The sequence below is a fragment of the Hyperolius riggenbachi genome, chromosome 3, assembly GCF_040937935.1.
Source record: "Hyperolius riggenbachi isolate aHypRig1 chromosome 3, aHypRig1.pri, whole genome shotgun sequence".
In the NCBI taxonomy this organism is placed as follows: Eukaryota; Metazoa; Chordata; class Amphibia; order Anura; family Hyperoliidae; genus Hyperolius; species Hyperolius riggenbachi.
Genome location: NC_090648.1, coordinates 386131312 through 386149662, shown reverse-complemented (window position 1 = coordinate 386149662; position 18351 = coordinate 386131312). Strand labels below are relative to the sequence as shown.

General features: G+C 47.0%; 1 protein-coding gene across 3 annotated transcripts in view; it reads right to left on the bottom strand.

Moving 5' to 3' along the window:
• The window catches only part of LCP2 (lymphocyte cytosolic protein 2), a 537761-nt gene that overhangs the window by 48859 nt on the left and 470551 nt on the right, over nucleotides 1–18351 (bottom strand). For all 3 annotated transcript variants that reach the window (XM_068277396.1, XM_068277395.1, XM_068277394.1), the window contains exon 18: nucleotides 16299–16381. In XM_068277396.1, coding sequence (XP_068133497.1) covers nucleotides 16299–16381 — 83 coding nt within the window. The remainder of the gene's footprint in view (nucleotides 1–16298; nucleotides 16382–18351) is intronic.

Below are 18351 nucleotides of genomic sequence, written 5' to 3'. Positions count from 1 at the left end.
CTTACATCTGTGTCGCACTGCGGATGGACTGTTATTGCACATGCCTCTTACATCTGTGTCACGCTGCTGATGGACTGTTATTGCACATGCCCCTTACATCGGTGTCACACTGCTGATGGACTGTTATTGCACATGCCCCTTACATCTGTGTCACACCACTGATGGACTGTTATTGCACATGCCTCTTACATCTGTGTCACACTGCTGATAGACTGTTATTGCACTCGCCTCTTACATCTGTGTCAACTGCTGATAGACTGTTATTGCACTCGCCTCTTACATCTGTGTCACACTGCTGATAGTCAGTTATCGCACTCGCCTGCACAAGTTTTGCTTACCATCCATGCCCCATATGCTACCCCTCCCCCCTCGTACCACCTACTCCAGAGCTCAGCTCCTGAAATGGGAACATATCACAGCCGCACACCCGGAGGATGGGCTCTTGTACAACTCTGTTGGGAGCCACGTCCAGGAAATCACTGCTTCTGCGCCCTGGCCTCCCTTTAGCCAGCGCCGCAGGGGCTGTCGTTCAGGCGTCCGGGCGAGACTGAAGAGGAGGGGCCTGCGGTCAGCCATCCCTGCGGTCCTCCTCGCTAACGTCCGCTCCCTCCCCAACAAGCTAGATGAGCTGAGACTCCTCAGCGACAAGAGGGAACTCGGTAACAACACCCCAGTCTTTTGCTTTACTGAAACGTGGCTCCACGACGACATCCCTGAGAGTGCCCTCCAGCTCCCAGGTTTCAGCCTCATCCGAGCAGATCGGGACAGCACCCTCTCTGGGAAGAAGAAAGGGGGTGGCATCTGCTTCTACGTCAGCTCCGCCTGGTGCTCAAACACCTCTGTACTGGCCAAGAAATGCACACCAGAACTTGAACTCCTCCTCATCAATTGCAGGCCAACCTACTCGCCCAGGGAGTTCTCCTCCTACGTCCTCGTGGGTGTGTATATCCCTCCTGATGCAGAGGTAAATGCTGCCCTGCGTGATCTCAGTGATACCATCATGCAGTGGGAGACGGCCCTCCCGGACTCGCTGTTCATTATCTTGGGGGATTTTAACAAGGCAAACCTCCGCAAAGAGCTGCCCCGCTTCCATCAGCACATCACCTGCCCCACCAGGAGTGCCAACACCCTCGACCATTGCTACACGGCCCTGAAGGATGCATACAAAGCGACACCGTGGGCAGCCCTAGGCTCATCTGACCACTGCATCATCCACCTGGTACCTACTTATAAAAGGCGCCTGGAAACCTCAAAACCTGTCACTAAGTCCTCCAAAGTGTGGTCAAGTGAGGCTAAACTTCAACTTCAGGCCTGCCTTGACTGCACAGACTGGAAGGCTCTGGAATCGCCTAACCTGGACGAGTGGGCAGACAATGTATCCTCGTACATTAGCTTCTGTGAGGACTCCTGTATCCCAACAAAAACCTTCAAACTGTATCCAAATGATAAACCGTGGTTCTCAAAAAGACTACGACAACTACGTCGTAGCAAAGAAGCCGCACATAAGTCCGGCAACCAGGTGGAATACAAGAAGGCAAGAAACGACCTAAACAGAGAACTGAGGTCCGCTAAGAGGGGCTACGCGGAAAAGCTGGAACAGAACCTCTCCTCAAACGACTCACGAGCCGTGTGGAAGGGACTGAAGGCTGCCACCAACTACAAGCCCCCCCCCCCTCAGCACGCCACACCGAGCTCTGAGCTTGCCGAGAGTCTCAGTGACTTCTACTGCAGATTCGAGAGTCAGCCAGCACCTGCAGGACTCCCACAGCCACCTGCACAATCTGCCACGGTAGCCCTAGGCCCTTACTCACCCCCACCATCAGTGAGGGAGGAGGATGTACTGAAACACTTGCTAAGGCTAAATGCTAGGAAAGCCTCAGGTCCGGACGGTGTGTCGCCAGCCTGCCTGAAAACCTGTGCTCGCCAGCTCGCTCCCACCCTCTCTTCCATCTTCACGAGGTCCCTCCAGGAAGGCAAAGTTCCTGCGTGCTTTAAGAGGTCTGCCATTATCCCGGTCCCCAAAAAGCAGGGCATCCTCGACCTCAACAACTTCAGGCCCGTGGCACTTACATCCGTGATCATGAAAGCTTTTGAAAGCATGGTGCTACCTCTCCTTAAGCACTCTACTGAGGGACTGCTGGACCCGCACCAGTTCGCGTACAGAGCGAACAGGTCCACAAATGACGCCATCAACATCTGCTTGGAGCACGTCTATGATCACCTGGATAGACCGGACTCCTACGCCAGGATCCTCCTACTGGACTTCAGCTCAGCATTCAATACTATCAGCCCTAAAATACTTCAGGACAATCTCGCTGCGCTAGGAGTCCACCCCACCCTACGCCTGTGGATCACGGACTTCCTCACCAACAGGTCCCAGGTCGTTAGGTTAGGCACCATCTCCTCACAACCTAGGATCACCAACACAGGGGCCCCACAAGGCTGTGTCCTGTCGCCGTTCCTGTTCTCTCTGTATACGAACAATTGCAAATCCACTTCGGACTCGGTAAAAGTAATCAAATTTGCCGATGACACGACCATTGTGGGTCTCATCACCAAAAACGATGAGAAGGCGTACCGCCACCAGGTCGAAAGCATATGCAGCTGGTGCAGAGAGAACGGTTTGGTCCTAAACACAGCAAAAACGGTGGAGATGATTGTTGATTTCAGGAGGAGCGCTTCTACCCCGCCTCCAATCCACATGGATGGCATGGAAGTGGAAAGAGTCCCCAGTGTCCGCCTACTGGGCACAACTATCTCCAATGACCTGAGGTGGAACACCAACACGACCTCAACACAGAGGAAAGCCCAACAGAGACTTTTCTTTCTCCGCCAACTGAAAAAGTTCGGTATGGCCCAAAAACTGCTGACAAATTTCTACTCAGCCACGATCGAATCCGTCCTATGCTCTTCCATCCTGGTCTGGTACACCAGCTCCTCCGCCAGCGACAAGCTCAAACTGCAGAGGGTCATCAAATCTGCAGAGAGGATCATCGGAAGATCCCTTCCCACTCTGGACCTCCTCTACCACTCCAGGCTGAACACCAGAGCATTAAAGATCGCCAACGACCCCTCACACCCAGGCTACCGCTTCTTTAATCAGCTCCCCTCGAGCCGGAAGCTCCGGTTCCGATCCATCTACACCAGGACCTCAAGACATAAGAACAGTTTCTTTCCCTCTGCTGTCAACCTCCTGAACTCTCGCCATGGAAATGCCTATCCCCACCCCAAAATACCAAGACGCACTGAGGCACTTTGCACATAGCTCAAGCGTACTTTTTTTGGTTGTTTTTTTATTGTATTGTAACTTATGCCATTGTCTCCCTCTGCATACATGTTCTTTAATGCTCTGTTTTTCTGTATAATGTTCTGTTACTACTGCATGTCCTCTATCTGTAACTACTGTGTACCGTGTATCAGTACCCTGTAAGTGCCAAGCCCAATTCCGGGCATGACCCAGTCGTGCTTGGCGAAATAAAAGTTTCTGATTCTGATTCTGATTCTGATTCTGAATACGACAACGCCACGCACCCACACACACAGTACAGTTGTACAGTAACACAGCACATTTAGACACTGACTTGTAATGCAAGTTACACTGTCGTGCAGCAAAACCACTAACAGTCGTTCCGAATCATACTGTTAGCTACTCGCACTGGCGTTTCGTACGTTGGGTCAGCTGCGCGCTTTAGGCCAATGTATGACAAACGCCCCCACACACACAATGCAATTACAATTTCATATGGTAGTGTTGCTCAAACATACAACTAGGCACGGACTTATACACAGCTACACTGCAGTCTCCTTTAGGCTATGAGTGTCAGTTTAGTACGGCAGAAGTCAAGCTTATTAAATAATAATTATTATTCCAGAAAAACATAGAACAATGCAGAACTTAATATATACAAAAAATTACAAAAAACAAAGTAAAAATAGTTACAAGATAAAAGTTACAAAGATAAAAGTTACAAAGATACAAGTTACAAAGATACACACGGATACTTGCGTAAAAATAAAAATGGGGATTAAAAACGATACCAACTTGAAGGTCTCAACGTTGTCGGCAGGAGCATGCCGCTTGTTCGACCAGAAGTCGAGATCAACTCTAGCTATGCGCTATCTCCAAGAGCAGATACCGGTGGCTGTCCTGGGTCAGCTTAAATAGTCCGAAGTGTCCCCTGGGGCATTTAATGTCCAGCCCCCAGGAACTAATGCACTTTCCCCGTTTGTGACATCACCGAACGCTTGTCATAATCTTGAGAACAACAAATATCCTGTTGACACTTACAGATTTCAAAGCAATTCCTTTTCCAGAGATCCAACATCCACTATAGTACCCACACCCAACAAAAGACTTCCTTAACCCAATTTCCCCAGGTTACAATGTCTATACATCAAGAGATTGTTAAGTGAGGCTTTTCAATTCCAGGTGAAAACTTGATTAAGGCTTTTTCCTGTCTCCTGTTTTTAAAGTCTGCAGAGATTTCCAACCCCCTTCCAATAGATGTAATTTACAGGGTATGTTTGCGTTTCTTCACCACAAGTTGACATGTGTTAGTCTTTTCCTGACTAGGCTTGCTTTGTGTATTGAGACAATGGGCCGTCTCCTGAGTTCAAAAAGCCAGGCAGATAATCCCATTAGCAGAAACTCAAAGCACTTCATATGGTCAAGACAATACCCACTTCCTTGCCCCAAGCAATCAAAGGCAACAGCTCCCTCCATGGAACACAGGTAGTGTTGGGCGAACACCTAGATGTTCGGGTTCGCGAACGTTCGCCGAACATCGCCGCGATGTTCGGGTGTTCGCGCCGAACTCCGAACATAATGGAAGTCAATGGGGACCCGAACTTTCGTGCTTTGTAAAGCTTCCTTACATGCTACATACCCCAAATTAGCAGGGTATGTGCACCTTGGGAGTGGGTACAAGAGGAAAAAAAATATTTGAAAAAGAGCTTATAGTTTTTGAGAAAATTGATTGTAAAGTTTCAAAGGAAAAACTGTCTTTTAAATGTGGAAAATGTCATGTTTCTTTGCACAGGTAACAGGCTTTTTGTCGCCATGCAGTCATAAATGTAATACAGAGAAGAGGTTCCAGGAAAAGGGACCGGTAACGCTAACCCAGCAGCAGCAGCACACGTGATGGAACAGGAGCAGGCGCAGGAGGAGAAGGCCATGCTTTTTGAGACACAACAACCCAGGCCTTGCATGAGGACAAGAAGCGTGCGGATAGCATGCTTTTTACCGCCATGCAGTCATAAATGTAATAAAGATAAGAGGTTCAATAAACAGGGACCGGGCGTCAACGCTAACCCAGCAGCAGCAGACGTGATGGAACAGGAGGAGGCGCAGGAGAAGAAGGCCACGCTTTCAGGTGCAACTCAGGCCTTGCATGAGGACAAAAAAATGTGTGCGCAAAGCAATGCAATGAGTAGTTTTCAGGACACAATGGGCTATTCGGAGGAGCTATTCCCACCCCCACAATCTTCTACCTGTGAAAGGTCAATGGAACAGCCACAAATGTTGTGCCCGGATTCACAACCTTTTTCTGTGGAAAATGCACCTCGCACTGAAATGCAAGGCGAGGCCGAGGATGAACATGACGTCAACAACTCAACATGACGCAAAATGGGGGCGGAACAGAAAGCTGCTTTCAATGTTTTGAAGGCCTTAATTGCCTCCGGTGGCCAGTTAGATGCATCATTCATCACACCCAAATCCCAGAGCAATGTGTGCAGGAATTTGAATCTCAGGAGGTGTACCGAGATCATCTGGACAAGTGACCAAGTGACAAGTGACAAAGTGACCAGTGACAAAGTGACAAAGTGACAAAATGACAAAGTGACAAAATGACAAAGTGACAAGTGACAAAGTGACAAGTGACAAAATGACAAAGTGACAAGTGACAAAATGACAAAGTGACAAGTGACAAAGTGAGAAGTGACAAGTGACAAAGTGACAAAGTGACAAGTGACAAAGTGAGAAGTGACAAGTGACAAAGTGACAAGTGACAAAATGACAAAGTGACAAGTGACAAAGTGACCAGTGACAAAGTGACAACTGACAAAGTGACAAAATGACAAAGTGACAAAGTGACAAAGTGACCAGTGACAAAGTGACAACTGAGAGGTTGTTCTGGGGAGCTCCACTGCACTCAGTCGCATATGAGGAGAGGTCTCGTCGGGACTGCTGATCCTCCTCAGCTTGCTCAAAGCCTTGAGGGTTCCTGAAGATCCTCTGCTTGGAGTTCGCCGGGGTTCAGCTTGGTGTCGGGGTCGGCGGCGTCCTCCTCACTCCAACGTGGCAGATCTTCTGTTGAAGGAAAAAAAAAAAAAACATTGTTAAAAGTCCAGTACCGCTTCTGAAGGACTCACCAAGAGATGCAGGAGCGCTTCAATCTAGCGCACCATCGCTCGCTGGGTGATGTCCCTGCCTACGCGCTGGAATTCTACGCTGCACATGCTAGCACGCTTTTGCGCAGTGCCGAGGCGCATTCCAGCAGCTAGTAGCTACCAAGCTTCTGTGGATCTGATTGGGCCACCATGTTGGATCTCTGCCAAGTCCTCCAAAATTTTGAGCAATCCACGTTGCGTGACTGAGCAGTGACAACTCTACAGTAAGCATTACAATACCACTGCTGTGTTTACTGAAGAAATCAATGTTGAAGATGGAAACCGCTGGCATGATGCAAGTGGGGGATTCTGAAGATGAAAACGATCAGCGTGATCATACCAACATCAGGCAACCTGCCTCAGGAAACGCTGGTCCCAGCTATGACAAAGAACAGGACGAGGAACAGCTGGAGTTGGAGCAGGAATTGGATGCCCCCACTGCCGAGGGACAGAGCGGTGCACGTTGGACTTCCACAATTTAGCGGGAAAGGACAGCAGAAGAGGAAGAAAGTGATGCTGGTGACGAATATGGTGCATCACAACAATCACAACGCTTACAAGAACATGAAGACAGAGGAGTCTGGCAGGACTCTCTGGCACACATGGCTCAATTCATGCTAGACTGCATTGAACGCGGCCCGCGCATTATTCACTATTCATTATTATTCATTATTCTGGAATCTGGACAACACCAATTACTGGGTTTATACCCAGTTTATACAAACACAATGTTAAAAAACTGATTGAAGAAAGTGTCAGACAGGTCAAAAATGGAACAATTCCAGCAGGCCCTTGAGGATGGAGACTTTAGAGAGGAGATTGACATCCTCCTCCTTCTCTAGCCAGTTGTATGCCGACAGACTGACTTCAGCAAACCCAGGAGGACCAGGAGGGCAGCAAAGAACACAAGCTGCTGCTAGTGCCGAAAAGGGAATGGTATTGGCAGTGTCCTTGGAGTGGGAACATTTTCTGACACCCATGCAGCAGCCCACAGAACAGCAATCGGGCAGTTCCACGTCCTCCAACACCAATCGCCTGGAGAAGATGGTCAAGGTCCAGGACTACATGTCAGATGGCGTAGCTGTGTTGAACAATCCATCTGCAGACAGACGGTGAGTGTGACAGGCAGCACAGAAGGACCATGGCAACTCACTCATAGTACCACAGTTTGATAGTGCTGCCCAAAAAATTATATGGATCCGTGGACCCGGGCACTGCGGGCAGTACTAGGAAGTGGGAACGCAGATTTTAGTACCTAAACACACGATACAACATGTTTTCCGGGGTCGGACTCTGAGGCACATACAGATGGTCCCGATCATCATCCTCATCATACAACTCTTCTCCTGAGTCTGACCCACCCACCACCTCTGCCACCCCAACATCCCCAGACACAGACCCCTCATCGTCCTCAACATTAACTTGGGATGCTGGCCTGAGCCAGACCTCCTCCTCCACATCAGGCCCCATCATCTCCTCAATGGCAGCCCTCATTAATCGTTCTGGCGACGGACCGATGGACACAACATTCTCCTCCGGAGAGGGCTGCTGCTGACCACTGGCTGCTGGGGTGGATGTTATAGCTTGCGTGGGGCGTTGGCTGTTGCTGTTGTTGGGAGTGCTGCTCACAGCGGAGGTCTCTGAGGAACTCATGGTGAGCTCATATAGTGGTTGGCGGTGAGTGGAGTATTACTGATCCCAGCAATATACACACTGACTGGCAGAGTACGCAATGCTATATAGTCTGGCTGAGCGGTGTACACAGAGTGGCAGTACACACAATGCTATATAGTCTGGCTGAGCCGTGTACACAGAGTGGCAGTACACACAATGCTATATAGTCTGGCTGAGCGGTGTACACAGAGTGGCAGTACACACAATGCTATATAGTCTGGCTGAGCCGTGTACACAGAGTGGCAGTACACACAATGCTATATAGTCTGGCTGAGCCGTGTACACAGAGTGTCAGTAAACAATGCTATATATAGCGTGGCTGAGCGAGGTACACAGTAGCAGTACACACAATGCTATATAGTCTGGCTGAGCGGTGTACACAGAGTGGAAGTACACACAATGCTATATAGTCTGGCTGAGCCGTGTACACAGAGTGTCAGTAAACAATGCTATATATAGCATGGCTGAGCGAGGTACACAGTGGCAGTACACACAATGCTATATAGTCAGGCTGAGCCGTGTACACAGAGTGTCAGTAAACAATGGTATATAGTCTGGCTGAGCGGTGTACACAGAGTGTCAGTAAACAATGGTATATAGTCTGGCTGAGCGGTGTACACAGAGTGGCAGTAAACACAATGCTATATATAGCGTGGCTGAGCGAGGTGCACAGTGGCAGTACACACAATGCTATATAGTCTGGCTGAGCCGTGTACACAGAGTGGCAGTAAACACAATGCTATATATAGCGTGGCTGAGCGAGGTACACAGTGGCAGTACACACAATGCTATATAGTCAGGCTAAGCCGTGTACACAGAGTGTCAGAAAACACAATGCTATATATAGCGTGGCTGAGCGAGGTGCACAGTGGCAGTACACACAATGCTATATAGCCAGGCTAAGCCGTGTACATAGAGTGTCAGAAAACACAATGCTATATATAGCGTGGCTGAGCAAGGTACACAGTGGCAGTAAACAATGCTATATATAGTGTGGCTGAGCGAGCGGTGTACTACTGTTCCCAGCAGCGACACACAATGACTGGGGGGGACCCTGGCTAGCGTGGCTGGAGAGCGAACTACCCTGCCTGCCTACCCAAAGCTAAACCCACAGACAAATGGCGGAGATATGACGTGGTTCGGGTATTTATTTACCCGAACCACGTGACCGTTCGGCCAATCAGAGCGCGTTCGGGCCCGAACCACGTGACCCGTTCGGCTAATCACAGCGCTAGCCGAACGTTCGGGGAACGTTCGGCCATGCGCTCTTAGTTCGGCCATGTGGCCGAACGGTTTGGCCGAGCACCGTCAGGTGTTCGGCCGAACTCGAACATCACCCGAACAGGGTGATGTTCTGCAGAACCCGAACAGTGGCGAACACTGTTCGCCCAACACTAAACACACACATTATTAAAGAATATGTTCCTATTATCCTTACATCATAAGCACCCCAATATATCACCACATATCCCACTAAGCCATGTCCCCCTCCAGGTGTTAGACCCCTTGAAACATCTTTTTCATCATTTTTCTGGCCAGCATAAGTGTTTCTAGTTTTCAAACTTCGCCTCCCCATTGAAGTCTATTGTGGTTCGCGGAAGTTCACACGAACCGAACTTTTTGCGAAAGTTCGTTAACCCGTTTCGTGAACCGAAAATCGGAGGTTCGGGCCATCTCTATCTGAGACTAGCTCATTCTCCAATTACTCTCTCGAAAGTGCCATAGCGGAGCCATGGAACTTAAAATGACTGCTATATTGCCCTGGGCATTCCTCCCTTTAAGATTTAGGCAGGGAACACACTTGTCTTTCAGTTTTCCGTACGCGTTTTTCTGCACGCTTTTTCTGCACACCAAGTGTGTTTCTATGCAGGAAAACGCGCACGTTTTTTCACAGCAGCTAATGTAACTTATAGAGAAAACTGACAAAATGTGCAGAATCATGATGCAGAATTTGTTTTTTTTCTGCACGCGAAAAACGCATTAAGTGTGGACTAGCCCATTGATTTACATGAGTTCTGTGCAGAAAACGCGCACGAAAACAGTCAAGTGTGTTCCCTGCCTTAGACATAGTCAGATCATATGAGACACTCTTGTAACATGGAGGGAAGTTAGGAATTTTTTTAAAGTGAAAATTATATATTATGATATAATTAATTGTATGTGTAGTACGGATAATTAATAGAACATTAGTAGCAAAGAAAATAGTCTCATTTTTAATTTCAATTATATAGTTTTTTTTATAACATTGCATCATTCTCTAATATTTACAATTTACACACTACACTCAGCATTCTAAATGATTTCACAGAGCAGACTAGTGAACTTTTGCTCTTTACTCTGCAGAAAAAAACAAAATACAGTGACAGACACTTGAAATAATAAGCTTTAGAAGACAGAGCTCTCTGGGACTTTGAAAGTCATAAAGCTCAGACAAGCTCTTTTGCTTAGATAGCAACTGGAGTTTTTTAACTCTTCCTGTACTGGCAACAATATTAGACTCATATCTCTGCTGCTAATGTTTTATTTCTTAGATGTACTACACAAACAAATCATTATCTACTGTATACTGGCTGCACTTATACCTGGCTACCTGTATTGGTGCCACCTATACACCTGGCTACCTGTATTGGCGGCACCTATACATGGCTACCTGTTATGGGGTATCTATTCCTGACTACCTATTCTTGCTGTACCTATATCTGGTTACCTGTACTGGCGCACCTATTCCAGGATACCTATACTGCCTGCACCTATGTCTGGTATTGTTGGATTCATCAGAATCAGGGCTTTTACAAACATTAACATTTTTGTCATTACATGTCTTTGAAAAAGAATACAATAGAAATATATATATTTTTTTTACATACTTCACTCTAAAATGTTGTTATCTCTCAGAAAAAACAATATATAATATGTCCTACTTCATGTAGATTTTCTTGTCAAAAAGTGAACCTAAGGAATGCAAAATGTCTTGGCTTGGCAGTAGATGTTTGCGTTTATGACAAATCGGCTGGCAGCGAAAGGTTTAAAAAGGAGAAATTCCTGAAATAGGTGGTTTCAGCGCATGTCGCTCACCATCGGGTGCTGAAACCAGACGCCCCATAGCAGCAATGTAATACTACGTGGGGCACGTAAGGATAATTCGGGGCTCTGTCGGTTGCCGGACCCCTCTTAACATCTCCCTCCAAGTTGCAACAACTTGGAGGGGAAAAAGTATTTAATGCCGCCGGCAGGGGCAGACTGACAATGGGGCCCCCAGGCTATAGGAGATTATGGGGCCCTGTACACCTGCAAGCCACACACAGCCCCATCCACATAACCTACACTTTCTCTTCACTATGTTCAACATAAATGTTTACTACTTAAAATGTAGCCACTATGACCATGAAATAAATAAATGCAGCAACTATTACCTTCGACACATGAAATGCAAGAACCATTAACTCTGACACATGAAATTCAAGAACCATTTACCTTTAACACATGAAATGCAAGACCCGTTAGCTCCCACACATGAAATCCTTTGGGTCGTTTGGGTGCTGAGCGTGAGGGAGGGTGGTTTGAGTGCTGGGTGGGTGGTTTGGGTGCTGGGATGGTGGTTTGGGTGCTGGGTGGGAGGGAGGGTGGTTTGTTTGCTGAAAGGTTGGTTTGGGTGCATGGGAGGGTTCTTTGGGTGCTGCTTGCTTTGCAAGGGAGTTTTGGGTGATGCTCGGTTTCAGTGTGAGTTTTGGGTGGTGCTGGGGGGCCCCCCTCCCACCCTGCTGAGTTGCGAGCGGACTAGTTGGCTTGTCACAGATACTTACGTGCTCCAGGGCAGGCTCCAGCATGCAGCGGCACTGACTGCTCTCTGTTCACCACTAGCGTCCTATCTTCCGGCCGACAGTGCCTCCTATGACGTCATAGGAGATGCCGCCGAAACCATGGGGACAGGATGCCAGAGGCAGAGAGAGCAGTGAGAGGGGCGGTGTGACAATCCAGCCCCGCGATCCCGTCGAGATCTGCTCCCGTTAGCGTACAGAGGAAGTACGGGCGCAGACGGACAACGAGACCGGTTGCTGGATCGTCAGAGGTTGAAGAAAGAAAAGGCGACAGAGCGTGCCAATCCCGTCTAATCTGCTCCCGTTAGCCAACGCAGGAAGTACGGTGAACAGACTGACAAAGATTGGTCGCGCAGCTGCCGACAATATGTAATGGGACAAACATCCACCAATCCCGTATTACTAGGCCACTGTTGCCATGCAGGTCTCATGCACTAGAGACTGCTGGAGGCAAATTCACTGTGTGCGTAGTAAATGGTTAAGATTGGTTGGAGGTGCCCATACATGTACAATTCTGATTGTATATACAATCGGTAAACTAAAAATATCGATTTCGCGCTGGAAATCGGGTAAATACACTGCCACCACTCTTCCAGTTCAGGGAGGAAAGAGACTCCCGCAGTCACAATACGGTAGCCAGCCCAATCATGTTCAACACGCTCCAGTCACCGTTCGGGGAATAGTCACCTCCGACGGCTTAAAGACTGTGAGCAATGTGACATTAAAGAAAGGTTACTGGGTCCCTATATGATGCAATCTCGAATTGTGTTTACAATCGAGAAACGAAAGTTATGGATATCGCACAGTAAATCGGATACTAGCTAATCCTAGAAGGAAGAAACGGTTATTTACAACCTAGCTAGCAAATCAACAATTTATAAGCAAATCATAAAACAATGCGGTAGTATGACTGACTCTTCAGAGGGCAGATTCGTTATAGCAGCAATCAGATGACCAGAAAAGGCACACGACTGAACGATAAAAATTGTTAGTTTATTTCTAAACTACATACACACAGCTTATTTTAGAACAGATTGATTTGACAGAGAGAAGAGATGAAAAGAAACAGAATGTCCGAATATACAGTTCAAATACCGTTATTGGTAGTCCATGCGGCAATCAAACTCCAGAATGGTCGATTGCCATGCGGCCTTAGGCCTTTGTGAAAAAGTTCCAAGATGGAGGTTTTGGGCCCGTGTCCTGTGGGCTGGTCGATTTGATGTTACTTCGACGTCAGATTCAAGGTAAAGGACCTGGACTTTTGGGTCAGGGCAGTTTTGCTCCTCACTGTAGGTGGGAGGAGTTATGACACATACAAGTCCAGCCTTGTGCAATTTGAATAAGTCAGTGCCCCCTTAGGCAGGGAGAGGTTTTTGGCCCATTCATATTTTGCCCGCTCTCGGGATGCCCGTGGGTAATATCAAGAACCTGAATAAATATTCATAATCAGCACAAGTGTGTGCATCTGCTAATACCAAACTTGGGGGGTTTAGAGTGAACGGTGATCCCAAAATGCATATCTCTGCTTTGGCAGGGCTTACCGTTAATTCGAAAACATCCAGTTGTGTGGTTTGTTCCGAATTTCATAATAAGCGGGTTCTAAAGGCCGTTGCCTATTTGGAAAGTCATCTTTATGATAAAAGATGGATTTCATATTTGTGAGGTCACAGATAGGTTTCCTAACTGTCAGTGAGAAAGCCAGCTGTTGTCTCTAAGTGGCTTCTGCAAGAGGTTAGCAGGACCTCCTGTGGCTAGATCTCTGGCTGTTCCTTTCATGTAGGGACTCTGAATTAATGCCTTTTGGCTGTTCTGGCCGAGGTGGCAAAAATACAGACAGAATTCTCCTAGAAGCTTGTTTTTTACAATTTAGGCCAAGCACATCTCTGGCTTCATCTGATGGATGAGCCATAAACTTTCTAGGGGGTCACATAAGGCCAGGAAACACCCGGTCCCATGTAGGTGCAAGGTTTTGTAATTAGAAGCTACCAGAGAGCCAGGGTTTGCTACATTTGACCAGGGAGAGGAACTGTTAACCCCTGGCTTCCCTGGACTTTTTGTAAATTAAGCCTTTCCCTATCTGTCACTTTTTAATAGTGACGACAGGGAATATTTTATAAGGCTCTAACTACCTTTTTAGGACGAATAAACGTTGATTCGTCACAGGCGGTGCTGGAGCCTAGAGCACATAAGTACTTAAAGTATCTGTGCCAACTAACAGCGATGGTCTTCAGAGTAGAAAGCCATTCGAATTTGGAATTAAAATGAGGCTTAATTGCCTCAGGTGTGAGCATGGGAGACAGGGGGTTTCTTACCCAGAAGTCCATCGGCTTCTATGCATCTCAACTCACTCGCATGTGACCTATGGGATGCTACACTTCCTCCTTCAAGCCGGAAGGAGGAAGTGCGCTAGTGAGTCGTGCAACGCGTCCCATAGGTCGCGTGCGAGTGGATTGAGACACATAGAAGCTGATGGACTTAGGGGTAAGAAACCCCCTGTCTCCCGTGCTCACACCTGAGGCAATTAAGCCTCATTTTAATTCTGAATTTGAATGGCTTGCTATTACAAAGCCCATCGCTGCCAACTAGCTCCGCTCCCAACTCTGCAGAAATTCCTTCCCGACTCCAGATGGCAGTCAGAAAGATCCCTGGTTCAACTCTCCTGGGAATTGCCTAGTAATTATAGCCATAAATGCCAAGATATCTTTTGTAGCCTACCAACTTTACTCAGATTTGCTATGCTGGTTATAACTATGGTCAATATTGCCATTGTCTGCTGTTTGTATATGAAAATTTGAAAGAATAAAATAAAACTTTTTTTAAAAAAAATTAAATAGAAATGTGAAGAGCTCTCCAAGCCTCAGAGCCTAATAACGTGGTAGAGCTAGTACGTGTGGAGATTGTGTAGACTAAACTACAATTTTATAGCACTTGTCCATAAAAGCACATCAGCTAGTTATTTGATAGTTGGGCAAATGTGAAAATTCCTGTTGTGTCAGGTTTCCTACCAGATTACAACACTTATAAAAAAAAGTATCTCTGGGAAGTTAGTTTCTGATTACTCTAGTCATTGAATTTCATTATTTTTGTTTACCCTAGTCAGGTTCTAGCTGAATGGGATGTCTACATACCTGTGCATCACTAGTACCTTTCAAGAGGAAACTATTTTGAAAAATATATATGTTACGGCCAGAACCCGAAGTGTGGCCACTTCGCGTTCTGGCCAGCCACTTCGGGTTCTGGCCGGCCAATGTGCGAAGTGGCCGCAGCGCAGCGGCCAATGTTAGAAATGTAATGTTTACACTTATTTTACGGCCGTCTCGCTGCGGCCAAATGTATTAAAAGATGCTTAATTTAATTAAATATAGCCGGCAGCAATGTGATAGATGAAGCCGCCGGCTTACGCACTGCCTCCTCCTCCCCCCCCTCCCCCCCCGCCTCTCTCCTCTCCCTGCCTCCTATACGGCATACAGAGCAGCCGGGCGGGGACACGCGTGTCCCCTAGAGTCGTTCGTCGCGGCAGGGGAATCCTGCCGTTCCTGCAGAGCGGGTGCTGGCAGAAGCAATGTCTGCAGCCTCCCCGCTCTGCTCTCCTGCCACGACGAACGACTCTCCCGGCGGCTCCGTATTGTATGGAAGGCAGGGAGAGGAGAGAGGCGGGGGGGGGGGGGGGATGGGGAGGAAGAGGAGGCAGTGCGAACGAAAGCCGGCGGCTTCATCTATCACATTGCCGCCGGCTATATTTAATTAAATTAAGCAACTTTTAATACATTTGGCCGCAGCGAGACGGCTGTAAAATAAGTGTAAACATTACATTTCTAACATTGGCCGCTGCGCTGCGGCCACTTCGCACATTGGCCGGCCAGAACCCGAAGTGGCTGGCCAGAACGCGAAGTGGCTACACTTCGGGTTCTGGCCGTAACATATATATATTTGAGACTCTGTCGGGTATGTGTATACTTTTACATTACTAGGGGCACCTAAGTGGTTTTCTGCTCACAGCTTTTTACTGCCTAAATCTAGACCTCTTGTAAAAAGAATATCACCAAACAGCCTGGTGAGTTATTGATTGACCCTAGCATCATTTATTTCTATCAACTGCGTCTTAAAATGCATCAGTGACGCAAGAACTATCATCTTCAGTTTTGCATCCTAGCTGTAATAATCAGCCTTTTCTGTGTCACTAGTATGGAACAGGTACGCAGATAGAGTAATCAAAGGAGTGTCCTTTTCACTGTTGTGCATCCATGTTCCATGTGAGTGATTTAGAAAATATTAAAACCTGATAAACAGCATTGTAAACAAGTGGCAATAATTTTCAGAAGGAGATTATTAATTTTCTAACATACATCTCATAGACCATTTAATGATACTGTTAGAGATATCTTATATTCTTATATCATCATTTTATGCCCTTACCTCATTAAGTTGTTGTGACACATTATTGAAAGTATTTTGTGCTGATGATCTGTCATTTCCTATTCCTTCAGCTGAACTGTAGCCTTAAAAAAAAGTAGTTTAAAAAAAATAAATTCACCTACTGAGTAACAAAACAACTTCATGTGTAGTGGGCCATATTAAAAAATTGCATTAAGCAAAAATCATCCTGAAAAGTGAACCTCTTATAGTTTTCAATGTCATCTTTTAGCTCTGGGCACTCTAATGCTAAGCACATACAGTAGGTCTGGTTCACTCACTTTCTCTGTGCAAGCGGATGGAGGCATAATGACTGGGATTGATGGCCACATAATATTGCACTGCGTTGAGCACAGCTATACCCATACTCACTCCCAAGGTTTTCAACTTCCATGTCAATTGAAGCACTTGGAGGGAGACTGCTTTGGCTTTGATTATTGCTGTCCCAATTTCCAATCTGTTAGGAACCCTTAAGTCGGTGACTTTGTGCTACAACCCCACATGCTTCACACACTGAAACTAAACCCCTGTTACTTGATAGTTTTATTTATTCATTTTGTATTTATATAGCGCCGACATATTACACAGCGCTGTACAGCGTATATAGTCTTGTCACTAACTGTCCCTTAGAGGGGCTCACAATCTAGTCCCTACCATAGTCGTATGTATCGTGCAGTGCATGTATCATAGTCTAGGGCAAATTTAGGGGGAAGCCAATTAACTTATCTGTATGTTTTTGGGATGTGGGAGAACACCAGGGTGCCTGGAGGAAACCCATGCAGACACAGGAAGAACATACAAACTCCTTGCAGATGTTGACCTGGCTGGGATTCTATCTGGCACTAACCACTGCGTCAACGTGCTGCCCAGTATAAAGTATAAGAGGGACGGTTTGTTGTTGAACAGTGTGACCTGCAATTAACATTCATTCTCACAGCTAGCCGTGTTATTCTTTGATACGCAAGCTTAGTGATCCACCACTAAGTGCCCTTTTCAACTTTCCGCGTTTGCTTTCGTGTTTTTAGATCACGATTTGCCAACTGCATTTTTTGTGTGCAAATGGGATTAGATTTTTCAATACTCGCTGCAAATCGCAGCTGAAAACAAGTTTGGTGACACTGCAGCAAAAAAAAAAAGTATGATATAATGAATTGTATGTGTAGTACAGATAGTTAATAGAAAATGAGTAGCAAGGAAAAGAGTCTCATATTTTCAGTAATATAGCTTTTTTTTAAAGATAACATTGCATTATTCTGTCATATTTGCAATTACAAACTATACATTGTATTTTAACCACTTGCCGACCGCCTTAAGCCGGCGGTGGCGGCGGCGGGCGTGGTTATGCGGCGATTGCGTCATTCGTGACGCGATCAGCCGCCGGCGACTGGCTCTGCCCCCTCGCGCTGTAACCCGCCGGCCGTTCGGAAGCGCCGGCGGGTTACTAGCACCCGGATTGCCGCATGACACGCGTATAATAGGCTTTGTAATGTATACAAAGCCTATTATACAGGCTGCTTCCTGCCCTGGTGGTCCCAGTGTCCGAGGGACCACCAGGGCAGGCTGCAGCCACCCTAGTCTGCACCCAAGCACACTGATTTCCCCCCCCCTGCCCCCTGATCGCCCACAGCACCCCTGAGACCCCCCCTGCCCACCCCCCAGACCACTGTTTGCACCCAGTCACCCCCCTAATCGCCCATCAATCACTCCCTGTCACTATCTGTCAACGCTATTTTTTTTTAACCCTAAACTGCCCCCTGCTTGCTCCTGATCACCCCCCCACCCCTCAGATTCTCCTCAGACCCCCCCCCCCCAACCTTGTACTGTATGCCTCTATCACCCCTGTAATAACCCACTGATCACCTGTCAATCACCTTTCAATCACCCATCAATCACTCCCTGTCAGTTTACATCTGTTCTCTCCTCTAAACACCCACTAATTACCCATCAATCACCCATCAATCACCCCCTATCACCACCTGTCACTGTTTACCTAGACCCTATTTTTTGTCACAAGTTAGCGGAAAATGACACTTTGTGAAAAAAAACAATTAAAATC